The following is a 16,415-nucleotide window of genomic DNA, read 5'->3' as shown; positions in this document are numbered from 1 at the left end:
TTACATAATTACGAGCTTATATAGGAATGTGAAGGAACAGATATCTTTACATGCATTTATTTTTGCTGCTTCGCTATCTAAACGATAAACTTCACTCGGCGGGGAAGTTTAGCGAAGCGTTCAATAACTTGGACATGTTGATGGCGACGTCTCTGCGGGCGTATAGAAGCGCCAGCATAACCATGCGTTTCTCAGACATTGTAGAGCGCAAGTAGTTCTTTAGTAATCTCATGTTTGAAAATCTCTCTGCACTGGCAGTGGCACTGGAAGGGTGACTAGAATCTGCAGCAGTTTGTACACATGTTCATATAACCTGCAGTCTCAATGAGAGAGGGCATCAATTCCTGTGCTAAAATCTAAAACACTTCTTCGATATTGTTGACATCCTTGTTTAGGTACCTTGCACAAACAGTAAGCTGTTCGATTCCAGCAATATCCGTCGTTTCGTCAGGAAGTGCGGAGAAGCAGCCTGCAGTGTTCACTTTTGCATCTAGGCTTTCTTTGATAATTTCACCACAAATTTCTATAACTTGTTTTTGTACATCTGGTTTAAATACAAGGCATTACTGGGGCAACTTTCCAAATGGCTCTTCATATATGTATCTCCACAATCAGCTCGCATGTGAAGAAGCTTCGCTCTGGAAATACCAGTATTTTCAGCAGGGGTTTTGCTTAAATCCATAGGACCAGTGTCCCTATCGCCACGAAGAGCCAGACCTTACCGCCCGCAAAAAATAACGGTCTCAAATTTAATAAGCCGTTAACTTTCTTCTGTTTTCTCTTATATTACTTTGCCTGCCCTGGTCCAGCTGATAGATCACATTGGGCACGTTTCCTGAAAATGTTTGGAGGAAATTATCAGATGCCAGCTGACAGTCACGGTGATATTTAATATTTTCGTATGTGTGGAAGATTGCGAGCGCGTGCTTCCATTTCTGGAACGGCTTGTACACGCAGGTTCGAGTGCACGCATGTTGGCCCAAGTTTATAAAAACATTAAACCCATGAAGTTCCAGAATTAAAAATCGGAAGCACGCCTTTGGAAATGTCAGTGCACCTTTCGCATCAAAAGTTTATGAGAACTTTATACCCATCAAGTTTCGGAATTGAAATCCATGCGCTCCATAGATTCCGGGGCCGCTGCGAGATGCCGCAACGCGCCCGCTCGCTATCGAAAAGCCCTTGAAACTTTGTGCTCAGCTGGGGCTCCTTGCGCTACGTGACTCCAGGTGCATGGGCGTTGCCATGAAATCCAGCCCGAGTGCGCAATTTTCGCGCCAAAATGTCTTTTCGAGCATCAAAAAGATATTGCAGACAAAATACAGAATGATTCCCGGCGCCGGTGGTTGTTTTGGTCGGCGGTGCATGACACCACGAAAAAATTTAGGGGGAGGGGGGGGGGGGGCTGAGGCCCCATCAGCCCCCCCCCCCCCCTGGCTACGCCCCTGATACATGTGCACCAGATATGACAACAAGAAGACGTAGGCAGATGCACAGCTTTCTCCAATCCAGCATTCTTTTGCATGCTACAAAGGCTCTGCAATTTAAAACAATTTGTCTGCAACTGTAAGTTGTCTTCCAAGAAATAGATTAACTAATGCACGAAATTTTTGTATATTGTCACAACATTTGTGTCTGTCCGCATTGTCACCTTTGATCAGTTATTCTGCAGTGTATCCCGACAAACTTTAGCATCTTTCCTCAAAACCTTTCCAATGTTACCATACTGTCTAATTTATGTTGTCATCTGCCCATACTTACCACTGCCACAAGCTGAAGTGCGAATTGGAAAATGTACAATGTAGATTGCTTTAAAGGGACACTAAAGGAAAATATTAAGTTGAGCTAAATTGAAAGATTAGGCATCTGCAATGACAAATTCGTAATTTGTAGTGAGAACAGAGCTTTTGTAAGCGAGAAACTGACTATGATGGAAAATCAGAGTGGCGCCACTTGTTGTGGACTTTACTACCTTTCTCGTGTGACGTGAACGTTGCGGATGGCTGGTGCCGCCGGAAAACAGGGAAACAAGAGACAAGATGTGTACAAGTGAAGAGTGAGAAACAAAAGAAGAGAGCACCCACACTGCGTGTAGTGAGAGAGTGGGGAGGCAAGCGGGAGGTGAAATATTTAGAGCGAGATGGGCAATTCATGGAACGCCACTGACGCGACTTGAGAAAGCAGTGGCTAATTCACAGGAGAAAGTGGCGGAGGAGAAGGTGATGTCGAGATTACGTCAACTCTCAGTTTTTGCGCAAGCAATTCAAATTGAAGAGCGGCAGTGGGACTATTAGTGGCAAATTTTCTATGCAGCAAAGTCATATATTGGTGTGCAGAAAATGGTGATAGACTTCTAGACAGATAATCTAGCGATCTAATTGAACTTAATATTTTTCTTTACTATCCTTTTATAGTGCAATGTGAAATAGCTTTGCAATTGGTCATTGAGCATTCGACAGCTACAAAACTAAATTTGCAAATTTAGCGAACAAGAATGCACAGATGGACATTCAGTGTGATTTGACTTTTCTGCATTTTAATTTATAATGATATAGTATGTGAACACCTGATCGTCAACACTGCATACTGCTTTGGCACACTTTACTTGACGATATACAAACACATACTGTTTTGTTTAAATTGTGTTCTCATTACTACATAATTTGAAATCATGCATTACGCCAGGTGCTGAAAAATAGAAATAAAAGTTCTGCAAACCTTGTGGAAGCCATTAGGTGTGGCGCTAGAGATGTCAATCGAGGACTTCCATTCAATGCTGCCTGCGGAGATTCCTGTAACCAATAGTGGCATCATAGTTTTCAATTCACTGCTGTGTTTATATGACTTGGAAGAGTATTACTAGCTCAGTGGTCAGTGTTGCAGGTGCCTCGGTGGGCATTAAAGTTTGTCAATCCATACTTTCCTTGCGAAATTCCATGCATTCACTAATGTGAACTTTGTGTCTCTTAGAAACATTCTTTGCTCCATAGGAACTTCACATTTTGAAAGTGCTTTCAACACTTGCGAGTAAAAGCTTGCCAAAAGTAAAAAGCCAGTGTGATAGTTGGAATACACTGTCCTCTAAAATCTGAATGCAAAAAAAAAAAAAAAGATGCTTACTGCAAATGACTTGTAGGAGATGCCACCATTAGCCAAGGTTGTCATGCAAGACGACATGGTTGTTGTGGGTGCCAGGAGATTGCTTGTGGAAGATGCTCTAATGAAAATAAATTAAAGCAAGATTCGATACATTATTGTGCAGTGCAAAAGCAAAAGCACATGACTATTAAAAAATAAGTACATGCACTAATTCAGTTTCTTGCCACCTAAAATCAAAAAGTACATCAGTTATTGCAAACATAAAAATTAGTGTAGACATCAAAGTGTGCAAAGTGTTTAACTTGACAGGTGTTTGACATCTCGTAAATCAGTAATCAATCAGGTAGTTGAGAAATACTATGCAGAGTATAACCAACCTCTCTATGTGGCTTTTTTAGATTATAAAAAGGTGTTCAATTCAGTAGAGATGCTAGCAGCTATGAAGGCATTGCGTAGTAAAGGAGTGCAAGGAGCTTTCCAATTGTAACTCACTTAAGCAATCGGGCTGGATACTCTTCCATCATGACATGATAACTGAATGAAGGTGCAAATAAGACAGCAATGTCTATGTGCCATAAACTAATGTGGGCAAAGAAAATACAAACCTCGATGTGAAGACTGGCAGCTTTCCATTGCTAGTGGGAGCTCTAGCAGCCACACCGGAGTTGATGAGTGGTGATCCATTTGACATCGACACTGGAGTCATCAAGGGGCGCGGAAATGTGTCCCTCGTCATCTTGGGTGATGGCTCATAAGGTCCTGATGCGGACGGCAAGTCCAATGGGATTTTGATGGAGGTGGCTCCGGCCACCCGTGCAGCAGGAGATGAATGCAATGTTGAATAGGGTGGAGGAGGTCCGTCTTCTTCCTCTTGGCCATTCTTGTTTTCCTTGGCTGCACGGCTGAGCAGAATTTAACCTTGACATCAGTATGTTCGAGAACAAGCTTGTTACTTAGACTGTTACATATGCAGTGTAAAAAAAAAATATAAGAATGGTTTGTGTACAATTTGTTTAGCAGAAATGTCCAAATTCTCAAAACAAAACTCGGCATGCACAAGCTATGCACGTATGAACTCTAACAATGCTTTAATAGTTTCTGAGCAGCATTCCAGCAGCTTATGAAAGTTGGGACTATGGCCAGCCCACATCCGGTCATCACACTTAACCACTGCCTGACGTTACTGCCTCGTATGGACCTTTCTAAAATACTGGGAAGCATTAAGGAATGACATTACTGCCGTCGCTACCAGAAGCACAGATATTGCTGCACTGCTCTAGGTTTTCTTTGTTACCAGCAAAGTGATTGAGAGAGAGAATGTACTATGCAGCAAATGTCGACTACCTGGAGGAAATCTTGGCCATTCTGTAGTTTGGCCGGCCTGCAGTGGGTGAGTAACGAATCTTGAAGAGCCTGGAGTCAGTTCTGTTTTAAACATGGGAAAAAATAGGGACATCTTGAATTCAGAAACAAATGTGTCAGCCCAAGACAAAGCATGTATTGCAACACAAGTTGTGCAAAAAAAAATATATATATATATATATGCATGAAAGATGCATTCTGTGTAAGAGAGTACTGTTGTGCGCAATACTCCAAACGAGCTTATTAATTGTGAGAAGAAAAATGAAGCAAATAATGCAATGCTCACTCCACTTTGGTGTACTTGATGTCCTTCTTCTCCTCCTCAGTAAGTGTAACTGGATCAATTAAGTGATACCTGCACATGGCATAAATGCAGGCACAAAAATTAATATACTTATTGACATTTAAAATTCTTCAGCTATTTTGTTCACAGATGTTGAGTATACAGACAAATGACATGATGTCATCTACTCATGATAATTGACACTTGGCTCATTCAGAATTATAGTTAACACTGAGCATAAATCTTTGTGCATATTGAAGCAAGGCTCTCATGTCTAGAATGGCTATAAATAGACTCAAAATGGCTAAGGTAGGCAAACAATGCTAATTGCCTCAGTACAATTGAAAGGCTATGTTACTGTGTTAATTGAAAGGCACACATGATACTCCTCATTAAGTGTAAGGCATCCTTCCTTCCTATCTGCTATGGAGTCATAATACTGTTTTGAATGCATAAAATTGTCATGTGTACACGTACGTTTGTAATATAACTCGCAATGCTGTTTTGAACTATCTTATTTATCATTTAAGTGAAAGTGTGCAGTACACTGACGTTTACATTAAAGCAAGTCAACTGCGTCAAAAATGTCCACGTGCAATCACCCACATGGTGACTTTCACCCCACTCTCCTGACACTTGGTCTGCTGAGCACTCTAGTATTGCTTGAATATTAATCTTCACTCCTCTACAGAAGTTGATGGAGGAGTTTCAAGACAAGTAGACTGAATCACTCACTCGATGTGCTTTTTCACATCATTGGGAATGGACCTTTTGACATCTGGCGACTTGGAGCGAGAGCGATGCCTGGAATAAAGAAGAAGTAACCGTGGTGAGCACTTTATAAAGTTTTATAAAGAATAGTAAGTATCGTTGGCAGAAATGAGGACCCCACACCTGAAGCAATGGCACAAGTGCCCGAGCTTATTGTTTATGATGACAGTGGTGATAGTGGGATATTGGATGAGAAGAAACTTGTGCAGGTAATGCAGAAGCAACGTCATCTGTTTGCTGGCTCATGGACATCAAAAGCCTTGTATGTTTTAAAAGAATGCATGTTGCCAAATTTCTGAACAGGCCATTATGCTAAATTGTCTTAAGACATGCAACTTTAAAATAATGAAGCAATATATTTTTCACATTACCTCCTGTGCTTTTTCCTCTGAGCATATTGGGCCTCTGACTCAGTTTCCATGCCTGACTGGATGTACCTGAGGACAAAAACAAAGCAAATAGCCATATTTCTATGAAATACTTCAGCCAAGATATTGTTTGATTTTTTTCTGCCACTGCAAAGCACTGTTTGCACAGTGTATAAACTCATATGATGTGATATTTGAAGAAGTCTTCTGCAAAGCGATGCAAAAGATATGTGCACAATAGACACTCCACTTAGTCTACACAGAGAAAGGTTTCTGGCAACCAACGGCAGAGTATGTCACAAATAGCCAAGCGGTCTAACTCAAAAAAGCCACAGGTCTGCGCGGCACACGCAGCAGTCACAGTGTAAACTGGAGGAGGTGCGGCGGTGGACATCACCACCAACCGAAACAGCTATTGGATTGAGCCCATGATGATGATGATGGTTAGGAGTGTCATCCCATTTGAAACGGGGCTTGTGCCACCATTCTCTAGTCTACTGTTTATGTTATTTTAATGTCAAATGTTGCTCATTTGTACCTGTTTCTGTATATAATTGCTCTATTCTGCGCTTACATACATATTTTTATTCCACGTCTCTCTCTCTACTTATGCGCCACCAATCCTCCAATCGTCTCTTACTTACGTTTACTGCGCCCTTTGGTATCGTCTTTAAAACTCGGTGCTTCCTGAAGACTGACCCCATTTCTATTTACTATTGGATGTACACCCTGGCATTCCAACAAGATACGTCAAAGTTTTTCCGCATGCCAGACACAAGTCATTTTCTTGAGTAAATCTCCTGTTATAACTTCGCGTTCTCAGTCAGCCCAACTTAGCCTCAAAAAGAAGTGCACTGCCTCTTGAGTTATCATAGAACATTTCCTTCCTGATCTCTTTCTTCCCTAGTCTATAGAATGCAATTGATTTCTTTTCTTCCATCTTCTCTGACCAATGCTCGCACTCTGCCTGGCTAACATTAACTTTCATGTTCTTTTTTGTCTCACTAATACTGTGGCCTGTATACTTTCGCGCCAGTTTTCTGGTTATTTTTCTCCACTGGTAGTCCACATTTTGTCTATACAAGTACTGTTTCATTTGAATGAAATGTCTCTTAGTATCTCAAAGTTGTTGTCTTTCTTGCTCCAAGTATAATATTTTCATTCTGAAACAATTTACTAGGGTTGCTTTAGCTGCTTAAGACGAAAGCTCTTTATACACTGCGCTGTCAGCGGCTATTGCTGCTTGTAGATTTTGTAATTGATGGGAGTCGCTGCTCTGCTTGTCGACCAGTTGCGATATCAGTATCTTGTATCTTAAGGTACATGATACATTCTTTCATGTATCGGAAATATGTATACTGACACATGTCTTGCCAGACGTATCATGATACAGATACAAGATAGCCAAATAGTATCTAAGATACATGTATCTTCAATACTGCCCAGCACTGATCACGAGCACGACTTTTGCCACAACAGTGCCCACAACTCACATGACACGCTCTTGTGAAGCGAGGCATATGAGAGTTATTCAAATCACTGTGCAGCACAAATGTATGAATGGACTGATAAACTACAGTTAATTTTATACTGACTTCACACAAATCCTGAAAAAGTAGTGTTGTTTCCAATATTTATAAACATAGCTTCCTTTTAAATAACTGAAACAATAAATAAACTTCGAAGCTGGAGTCATGCTAATCACAATGACAAATAATGAATTTACGCATAATATTCATATCCTGATGCAGTTCAAGAACAATGGAACTTTTCAACATTTTTCCTGCAGACGCATATTCTCAGTTAATGAATTATTACAGCCTTGCTCGAGCAAGGCTGTAATACTAGTTCATTAACTACAATCTAAGACACTAAAAATGTGGTAGGCAAAGATTGGAGTCAATCTTTGCCTAGCACATTTTTAGAATGTTTGTATCTTTCCTTTACTTCAGTGCATGTGGGCCAAGCGGAATATCATGCTGTGGTCTCTTACCCACTTTTCCTTCCCGACAGGTCCCGCACAACAGCACTCTGTGGTTGTTTAAGGACACTAGCTTGCTGCTGCTTCTGGACTTCTTTCCACTGGGCTTCAGAATCAATCAGCTCATACGACCTGCAAGCATTGATGTGTACATGCAAAATTAGCTATAATGTGTAGCAGTTCACCTATACTGAGCAATATTGTTATTGCTTGCAATAGCATACACAAGATGACAGTATTGCACATGAATAGATTTCATAGACACTTGAACCTATTAGTTGCAGTGCACCAGCATGAATGGGAGGCAGTTAACAAGAGATGTCAAAAATGCTACTGGCCAAGTGTAGTTTGTTATGTATCACTTCCACTGCAGCATAGCACTGTCTTCAAGCAAGATGCGTAGTTGTCACATACAAGCAGCTCTTCTTCGTGGGAAGCGTGAATGGCTCACTGCACATCTTCATTTGAAACAATACCCATCAACAATAGAATCATTCCTCAGTTCAGCGCGGGATTTCAGCCTTTGGTAGTTCCAGTCTATTTAAATCACCTTTACTTCATTCACTAATGACACAAAGCACCAAATATGTACTGAACATACTCACTTACACCCACTTATTTCGACATGGTCTCTCATTAAAGATGACGGGTACAGAATTAATTGTGCAAAAATGTGTACTCAGTACTATCCAGCATACTCAGTACTGTGTAAGGAGGTAAGAGTGCAAACTCTCGTATCTTGCAGTTTATTTAGCACACTACCTAAATTGCTCAGGCACACAAATGAATAGCAATCTACCACGTTCCCCCTCTCCAGTTACTTGTTCCCATCCTCATGTATTTCTAACAAACTATTTCATTCTCGTTTTATGTTTTCAAAACAGTGCAAAAAAGAACATAAAGAAGCGCATAGGACACAGCACTAAAAGCACCACGATACAGTGTGGCTACAGTAAAAACACTTGAGAAAGTAGGATATGAAGAAAAAAATAAAAAGAAAAATGGCAAAAAAATTCACACTAGCATAAAGAAGACATCAAAGAACAGACAACAAGAGGTCCTGTCACTCAACCACAGAGACAGCCAATTCCTTTACTGGCCAGGGAAATTGGAGGCATGCTAACACATGATGGCACATGGCATTACACATGATGGCCCTTTGTACTGGAAGACGAATGGTTCATTGATCATCTGTGTTGATCATGGATGGAGAAAATAAACTATGAGAGAGAGCATTACGTCATCTAGCCAGCCTTGGTCACTCTTCACTAGATGTGCCACATTTACCTGCCATTATGCAGCTAGGGTGGAAATGTAAGTTTCAGTAGTGTGACCACTGGCAAGTGAGAGACATGGAAAGATGGCACTAAAGAATTGCTGGTATTCAATGCTACGGTCACTACAGTACACTGTATGCCTGCCATAAGCAACTGGAAAAAGGCGCAATGTGCCTATCTAATCTTATGATACAGTTTAGCCTTTGCTGCCATTGTGGGAGAGCATGAAGATGCTGCGCTGAACAGCAGCTCCTCGATGCAAGTGACAGATGTTTACATCTGCAATGAAATTTGTAACAAAGCTACAGTTTGCCAATACATTATAATCAATCTGTCAGTACATGTTTTAGTGCTCTTGCCCATCTTGTTCTATATTGGGTAGTTGATGCAAAACCTTCACACCCTCAGTCCCATTACCTCTTGTCCACCAAAGCATATGTTTCTGCTAAACACTTAAGACAGACTTCATTCACTGAATATTTTGAACTATGCAGTGCTGAACTATGGCCAAAAAACTGCTTTGTGAATAGAACCTCGAGAGTTGGTCGCAACCCACCTATGCCTCCTGTGATGCCGATGCTTGTGCCTGTGGTGGTGATGGTGGTCTGACTCGCTGCCACTGTCTCTTGAATGGCAGCTGAAGGCAATTAATTGGTCAAGATAATAATATAAGAAGATTGCACCCAATATCACATCATGAAGACAAGATCAAAAGCAATTATTCATCAACCATGCAGAGCTGGCTAAAACCTGTTCATGACCTCACACTTGCAGACACTGCACTTGCACTTGCACACTCAACACTTGCAGACTATCAAAAATAAGCCCCAGTTATGGCTACCAACCCCTGTCTTGCGCTAGCGTGTTCCAACTTGCGTCTGCAAATTTCCTAACCTTATCACCCCATCTGGTTTTCTGCCGACCTCGACTGCGCTTCCCTTTTCTTGGTACCCATTCTGTAACCCTAATGGTCCATCGGTTATCCATCCTACACATTACATGGCCTGCCCAGCTCCATTCCTTCCACTTAATGTCAACTAGAATATCGGCTATCCCCGTTTGACAGGGGTAATTGGAGATCGCAGGGAGAGGCCTTCATCCTGCAGTGGACATAAAATATAGGCTGATGATGATGGTGATGATGATGATGATGATGGCTACCAACTACATTTCAGAATCAAATGCCATAACTTTTCTTGATTGAAAGTAAGAGTATTGCAGAATTATTAGAGGATTTTCAAGGCCCAAGGAAGTGAAAAACCAGGATTGCACAACTATTATAAGGACATGCACATATTCTACAGTTAGTTTTGCTTACTTGGTAAAATCACCAGGCCACTGGGCACATGAACAGACGTGCCTCCATGCTGTACAGCGTAGTTCATATTCTACCTGCTGTACTCTAAGTCTCTTGATGGTGATGAGAATTCTCATCCTCACCACCTACACTGGCACCAGGAGTGCAGAACAAGGTCTACCTCACAGCGCTACAGAGATACGGTCAAAAGCTCGGTGGCCTGGCAACTTTGCCAAGAAGCAGAGATGTTTCACCAATCTGGAATTCTACTGCAGTAGCAGAGTGTATATATTGATTACCTGTGCCGGCAACCTCCACTGCTTGCTCGTGAGCATTTGGATCCTCGAGAACCTCGTGAGGACTTAGACACTTCGCTTTCATTATCTGAACCTCGTCGGCTATGATGCCTGCAAAAAGATAAGAGATGACATGGCAATTTTCTTTTGTTCAAAAAAGTCTGGCCTGGGCACACTGCCACATCAAAAAAAAAAAAAAAAAACACAGAATAAATGCCAAGTCAGTCAGAATTACAATGAAAATTAGTGTAACAGCTGTTCAACCTTTTCAGAAATTTGTTTGGTCATTTATATATCATCTATAAAATCAGCCCAAAAGAAATGAAACAATTATTGCTGTAAGCGCTGCTGAAATACATAGGTCTTTTTCTGCCTCCAAGCTGATATGTAAAGTAAAAAACTGCAATATGTTAAAGCAAAGCTACAGTGGAAAATACAACAGCACTTCACTAGCTTGGACAATGCCGCTGAATGACAACAACAGAAGCTTAAATACAGGTCGATCAATCTGGTTTGCAGCTTTCAAGCCACTTTCACCTGGATTGATTTCTAAGCAACACTGCAGTCCTTCCATCTCTTTTAACATTACATCTAGAATTACTTTGCAAGGTTACAATGACCTTTTTAAGAAATGTACCAAGAAATGATAGCTGCTTAATTAACCAAGTTAGATTTTTCTGTTTTTATTCTGTTGACAATATTTGATTATACAATATAACTTCAGTAACATGGCAAATATGCAGAACACAGTATGCAAAAACCCTGTTCCACCTACCGCCGTCGTCTGCAGTCTCCCTCATTGGATGATGACCGGCAGTGAGAGTGCCTGGACCCAGAGCTTCGAACAGACCGTGGCGAAGGGTTTGTTGAACTTGAGTAGAGGCCCCTGGCAATAAGGAGTGCGGTATTTCATTAACCAATTAAAGCCAAACAAAAAGCTAAACTGGACATCTCTGGAAAACAGATGGCTGCACTGATCCATGGTTTTAAATTTTTGCATGAACAGCATTTGTAATCGTGCTTTTTAATAAAAATTCCATGTCTTGTGGTGCACAAAAAAGGCCTCCATATCGTGCATATACTGCATTATTAAAGCTTGTGTCCATAGTACCTCTGTTTTGGGTCTTCCCAAGGTGGCACTGAAGATGACTGGTTTCCAGGAGTTACTGGTGTTGAAGTGGTAAGTGCAGGTGAACTGTGGTGAAGTGACGTAGATGATGGTGACCTGTCAAAGAAACAGCAATAGTGTTGGCTATTTGGCCTTCTGCAAAACTGTTAAGTGCTGACTGCTATTTACTCCACGCTGAAAATATAAGATATTTGAAGACTTACAAGAGAGCTGAGTGAGCCCAGTGGGTTCCATTCCCGTGGTCAGTCACATGTTTTTCTTGTTCCCTGAGCTGTGTTCCTGCTGAAAAGATATAAATGCACAAATTAAGCAGATGCTAACCCTATTCTCATTAATTTTGGCTCCTGGGAAAAAAATGGCTCCTGGGACTCATTATTATTATTATTATTATTATTATTATTATTATTATTATTATTGTTGTTGTTGTTGTTGTTGTTGTTGTTGTTGTTGTTGTTGTTGTTGTTGTTGTTGTTGTTGTTGTTGTTGTTCAAATAAGTCTAACAAAACCATGTTAAACCTGAAAGCTTTGAATTTTAAATCTAATACGCGAAGTGGTAATACCGTCAGCACCGTCGGGCTGTCCGAGTCGTCTCTGGTATCGCCTGCTTGGCACTCGTACAAATGCTGGCTGCTGTCGAGGTTGTATCTTGAAGCTAGCTGGATTCGGCCGTTCTCTGCGTGTGCTGGATGGATAAAAGTAGAGGAAGCAAAGGCTGCTCACCAATTCCTACAAGGTATTTTTCGCAATTAATAAGTGAAAAGTCAGGCAGCAGCACATTTACCATGGGTGTACAATCAGCCATATATAAATGTTGCCACTGTGATGTCGGTGATTTGTAGATCACTATAAGACAGAGTGATGAGGTACCAGCATTTAAAAGGCACATGTGGAGACATAGAAGTTTGCTGTCACATTATCAACTAGGCAGTCACTCCATTGGCTGTTTACAAATCACACAAACAGCGTGAATCATCTGCAGTTCCGATCATATGACATGTTTTTCACTCATTGTAGCTGTCACGTTCCATGCCAAAAATGCTTTATGCTAAATGCCAGTGCTGGAACTGTATGCAACTTGATACTTTTATACAGATAGAAGATAATACAACTATTTATTTATTTTGTTGTTCCTACAGTGCAACAAAGAACTAAGACACAAAGAAATATCTGAAATTAAATTATGAATCAGGCCTATTGTTCTAGAACTGGCAACAAGCAAGTAGATTAAGTGTGAAATTTCTTAATGATCAGTGAGACAGAAGAAGCTGATCTGTAAAATTCTCCAGGGCAAAAATGGATATACAGGGCTGCTGAAACTTAACCATGGCAGGCACCTGGATGTTCAATACTATTAAAGGAATTTACAAGTTCAGTAAATAATAATGTGCACAAATAAGCCATAGCAGGGCATCAGTGTTTTTTCATAAAAGTATGCAGAGACACAGCCTATACACACTTCACTTGCACAAAATAAAGAAGACCACTGACAAACCAATACCACCTTGATAATATTACTTGTACTGTCAAACAAACTGACACACCAACAGCAACAGATTAAACAGAACACCTTTTACAGATGATCATTTCAGAGTGTAATGTGCAATCGTGCACTGCACATACAGCTAGCCTAAGATAAGGCTGTGTACCCAAGACTACATGTTGTATCCTGAATTGTACCTATGTTGTACCTATGTGACAAACACTGGGTAACATGCAAACACAGTTAAACATTTCAACTTTTTTGTGTTTTAATTTATGCAGATGGCACATGCTATCTGTATACATTCATATCCTGATAAATAATGATCTTCCTTAACAAGTACATTCTCATAATCAATGTCTTACATAACAATTGTGTGATTTATGTTTTATGAATAGAAAGATAAACAGGTGCTTACCTGACCCTGAGCTTTCCTCCCCATCCAAAATACTTTGACGCTATAGGATTTTCAGAAGTCTGGGTAAGCCTGGATGAGGAAGCAAAACACGTCAGATCATAAGTACACGATAAGCTGTGTTGTAAGTTTGAGGAAGAAAAAAAATTAGCAGTACTACCTGAAGAAAGAATGGTGATCAACACAGCACCTCCACAGGTGCTTGCACGCTTGTTTTGTGGCCAGCTCGAATCCATATGTGCTGTCATCATTCTAACAAATGGTGAAATAAAGAAGGAGAAATCCGGTTGTCATTTGCAGTCAACTCCTCCTTATCACGTAACTCTTTTCAATTTTAGGGACTAATTAGGTATGAATGAACTGCAGGCAGGTGCTGATCTGGACAGGTTTATACATGTTCCAGAAATGAGGAAACAGCACAAGAATGGGACGAGCAGTTTAGTAAGACAAACTGTCATCCACTACATTTGCGCACTTCGTTCGTTCCATCCTTGAGCTACTTCTCCTGACGTGGTGTGAATCTGACACTGAAGGCCATGACTGAAATGCTGCGAGATCACATGTCAATTTCCAATGACCAAATGACACAGCCAGTGAAAGACAGTGCAATACTGATGTACCATAATTGCTACAAAATTCAATTTGTGTGCAGAACAGAGTTGCATATGAGGCGTTACATACTGCTTTGTCACGAACTTGAAGCATGAAGTAACAGCCCTTGTGATGGACTTTGGTGATGCGTGGCCTGCAGCAATCATAAAAGGAACAGTACAGCATATGCAAGAGTTTAACTTCTGAATATGATAAGGCACGACACGCCATGCATCCTATGCACCAGGGTCAAGCTCACCAGTAGTAGTTGCTAACTTTGGTTTTATTCCTAAGCACTACGACGCCACTGGGGGTCAGCCCTAGGAAGTATTCTGTGTGGTCTTCACCCTAAAATAAAAAGAATAGTCAGTACTTGATGCAACAGTGAAAAATAAATTGCGCAGATCTCTTCTGAAATGCTGATGAAAGAAAACGTCAATGGTTGTATTATACCGATAAAAGTGTTTTTATATATTATTCACTCAGTCAATTTAGCACAAGATAAATATATGGCACACAATAAATTACATATTGCAAATTTGGAGTAAATGACAACAGTAAGCAAAAGAAAAAAATATAAAAAATTAGATACATCCAAAGTGAACTGTAGCAGTAGTGCAAAGAGTAACTGCAACAATATTTTGATGAAGAGAATAATTTTTGAAGAAGAAATGTACAGAAAATCTGTGAACACAAGAACCATAAATTAACTTATTGATTTAAAAACTATTTGTTTGCAATACATATTTCATTACTTCAAATAATTTATATTTGAACATGCAGTGTAAATCACGTTTCATATGATGCGGGGAATTTCAGAATGAAATCGCACAAAGAAAAATGTGACTCACAATAACAGGATGTAGGTCTACACCATACATATCCAGCCACTTGACCTTGTCAAGGAAATTCATTTCAGCAACTGCTGGTACTTGGCCTCTGGCATAAATAAACATGTTTTATAATTATATTGAAAAAATTATTTCGTGCACTATCGTTCAGTCAGCAACATTGTAAAAGAACATGAGCAAAGATATAAAAATGATTGCATGACACAATGAAAATACTATTCTAATGCATCTTACTTGACTATTGTAAATTGCATGATGTAAAATAAATTTGCTGCCAAGTGTGATACCCAGGTTGCTCTCAATATAAAAATCCGGTAATAAGTGTAAAGCAGAAAATGTTTTAGTCATTGATATCAGACTTCTTTCCTGAGATGCAAAAGGCACAGAAATAGCATATTTAAAGAATTACATTGAACATCTTTTAATCAAACTGGAGCATGCCTAATCATTGAACAGCTAGCTATACACCAATGCCATCAAATTTTGAAATTGTTGCAGATTCCCCCATCAAAAAAAAAAAAAAAAAAAAAAAGCAATTGACTCCAATGAGCTGTTCCAATAGGAACCAATTGGAAAATCCTTACTTTCAAGCGGTTACAATTGGGTCACAGGAGAAACCAATTGGAGTTGCCAATTGAAATGAACTGGGCCCAGTTGGAACCGATTGGAAAATCCCCAGTTCCAACTGGTTATGATTGAGTCAAAGTAAAACCAATTGAGTCCGATTGGACTTGCCAATTGGAATCAACTGGGCCCATTGGGAAATCCTTACCTCCAATTGGTTACGATTGAGTCGGGGATGCAACCAATTGAGTTGCCAGTTTGAACCAGCTAGGCCCACCTTACATTGCCACCTGAGTCTAATTGGACTACCAATAGCAATAAACTACCCACGAAACACAAAACGTCTTGAAAACTACTCGGAACTGCTACAAACGGCTATAAACGTCTTGGTTTATGCGAAGACGTTAAACAGATGTTGTTGGAAACATTATGTAGCAGGAAGTACGGTTAATCAAATATGCTATTGTGTTTCAGCTGTGGTAACAGCCCACCTCTGGCGTCACCGGAGTATACTTTGGTGAACGCCTCGAGAGCGTATAACCCAAGAACTATTTAGATGTTTTAGTCGGAAAATGTGCGACATGCTTGGGCGTGCGCGTGAAAGTGAAAAAAATTTTAAATGCGCGTGCCAGACGTGCAGCATTACATTC

General features: G+C 40.3%; 1 protein-coding gene across 4 annotated transcripts in view; it reads right to left on the bottom strand.

Moving 5' to 3' along the window:
- LOC119443145 (band 4.1-like protein 4) overlaps positions 1-16,415 on the bottom strand; it is a 132,835-nt gene that overhangs the window by 5,358 nt on the left and 111,062 nt on the right. For 3 of the 4 annotated variants that reach the window (XM_037708306.2, XM_037708304.2, XM_049662591.1), the window contains 19 exons: positions 15,202-15,289; positions 14,610-14,698; positions 14,441-14,504; positions 13,920-14,011; positions 13,763-13,831; positions 12,425-12,546; positions 12,067-12,145; positions 11,846-11,959; positions 11,510-11,620; positions 10,738-10,845; positions 9,698-9,778; positions 7,877-7,996; positions 5,887-5,952; positions 5,480-5,548; positions 4,748-4,816; positions 4,444-4,524; positions 3,705-4,001; positions 3,121-3,217; positions 2,719-2,792 (listed from right to left, as the gene is read on the bottom strand). In XM_037708306.2, the coding sequence (XP_037564234.1) occupies positions 2,719-2,792; positions 3,121-3,217; positions 3,705-4,001; positions 4,444-4,524; positions 4,748-4,816; positions 5,480-5,548; positions 5,887-5,952; positions 7,877-7,996; positions 9,698-9,778; positions 10,738-10,845; positions 11,510-11,620; positions 11,846-11,959; positions 12,067-12,145; positions 12,425-12,546; positions 13,763-13,831; positions 13,920-14,011; positions 14,441-14,504; positions 14,610-14,698; positions 15,202-15,289 (1,890 nt within the window). The remainder of the gene's footprint in view (positions 1-2,718; positions 2,793-3,120; positions 3,218-3,704; positions 4,002-4,443; positions 4,525-4,747; positions 4,817-5,479; positions 5,549-5,886; positions 5,953-7,876; positions 7,997-9,697; positions 9,779-10,737; positions 10,846-11,509; positions 11,621-11,845; positions 11,960-12,066; positions 12,146-12,424; positions 12,547-13,762; positions 13,832-13,919; positions 14,012-14,440; positions 14,505-14,609; positions 14,699-15,201; positions 15,290-16,415) is intronic. The other variant, XM_037708305.2, reaches the window with a different exon arrangement.

The sequence above is a fragment of the Dermacentor silvarum genome, chromosome 2 (genome assembly GCF_013339745.2).
Source record: "Dermacentor silvarum isolate Dsil-2018 chromosome 2, BIME_Dsil_1.4, whole genome shotgun sequence".
NCBI lineage: Eukaryota > Metazoa > Arthropoda > Arachnida > Ixodida > Ixodidae > Dermacentor > Dermacentor silvarum.
The sequence above is the reverse complement of the archived record's forward strand: the minus strand, read 5'-3'. Positions and strand labels throughout refer to the sequence as shown.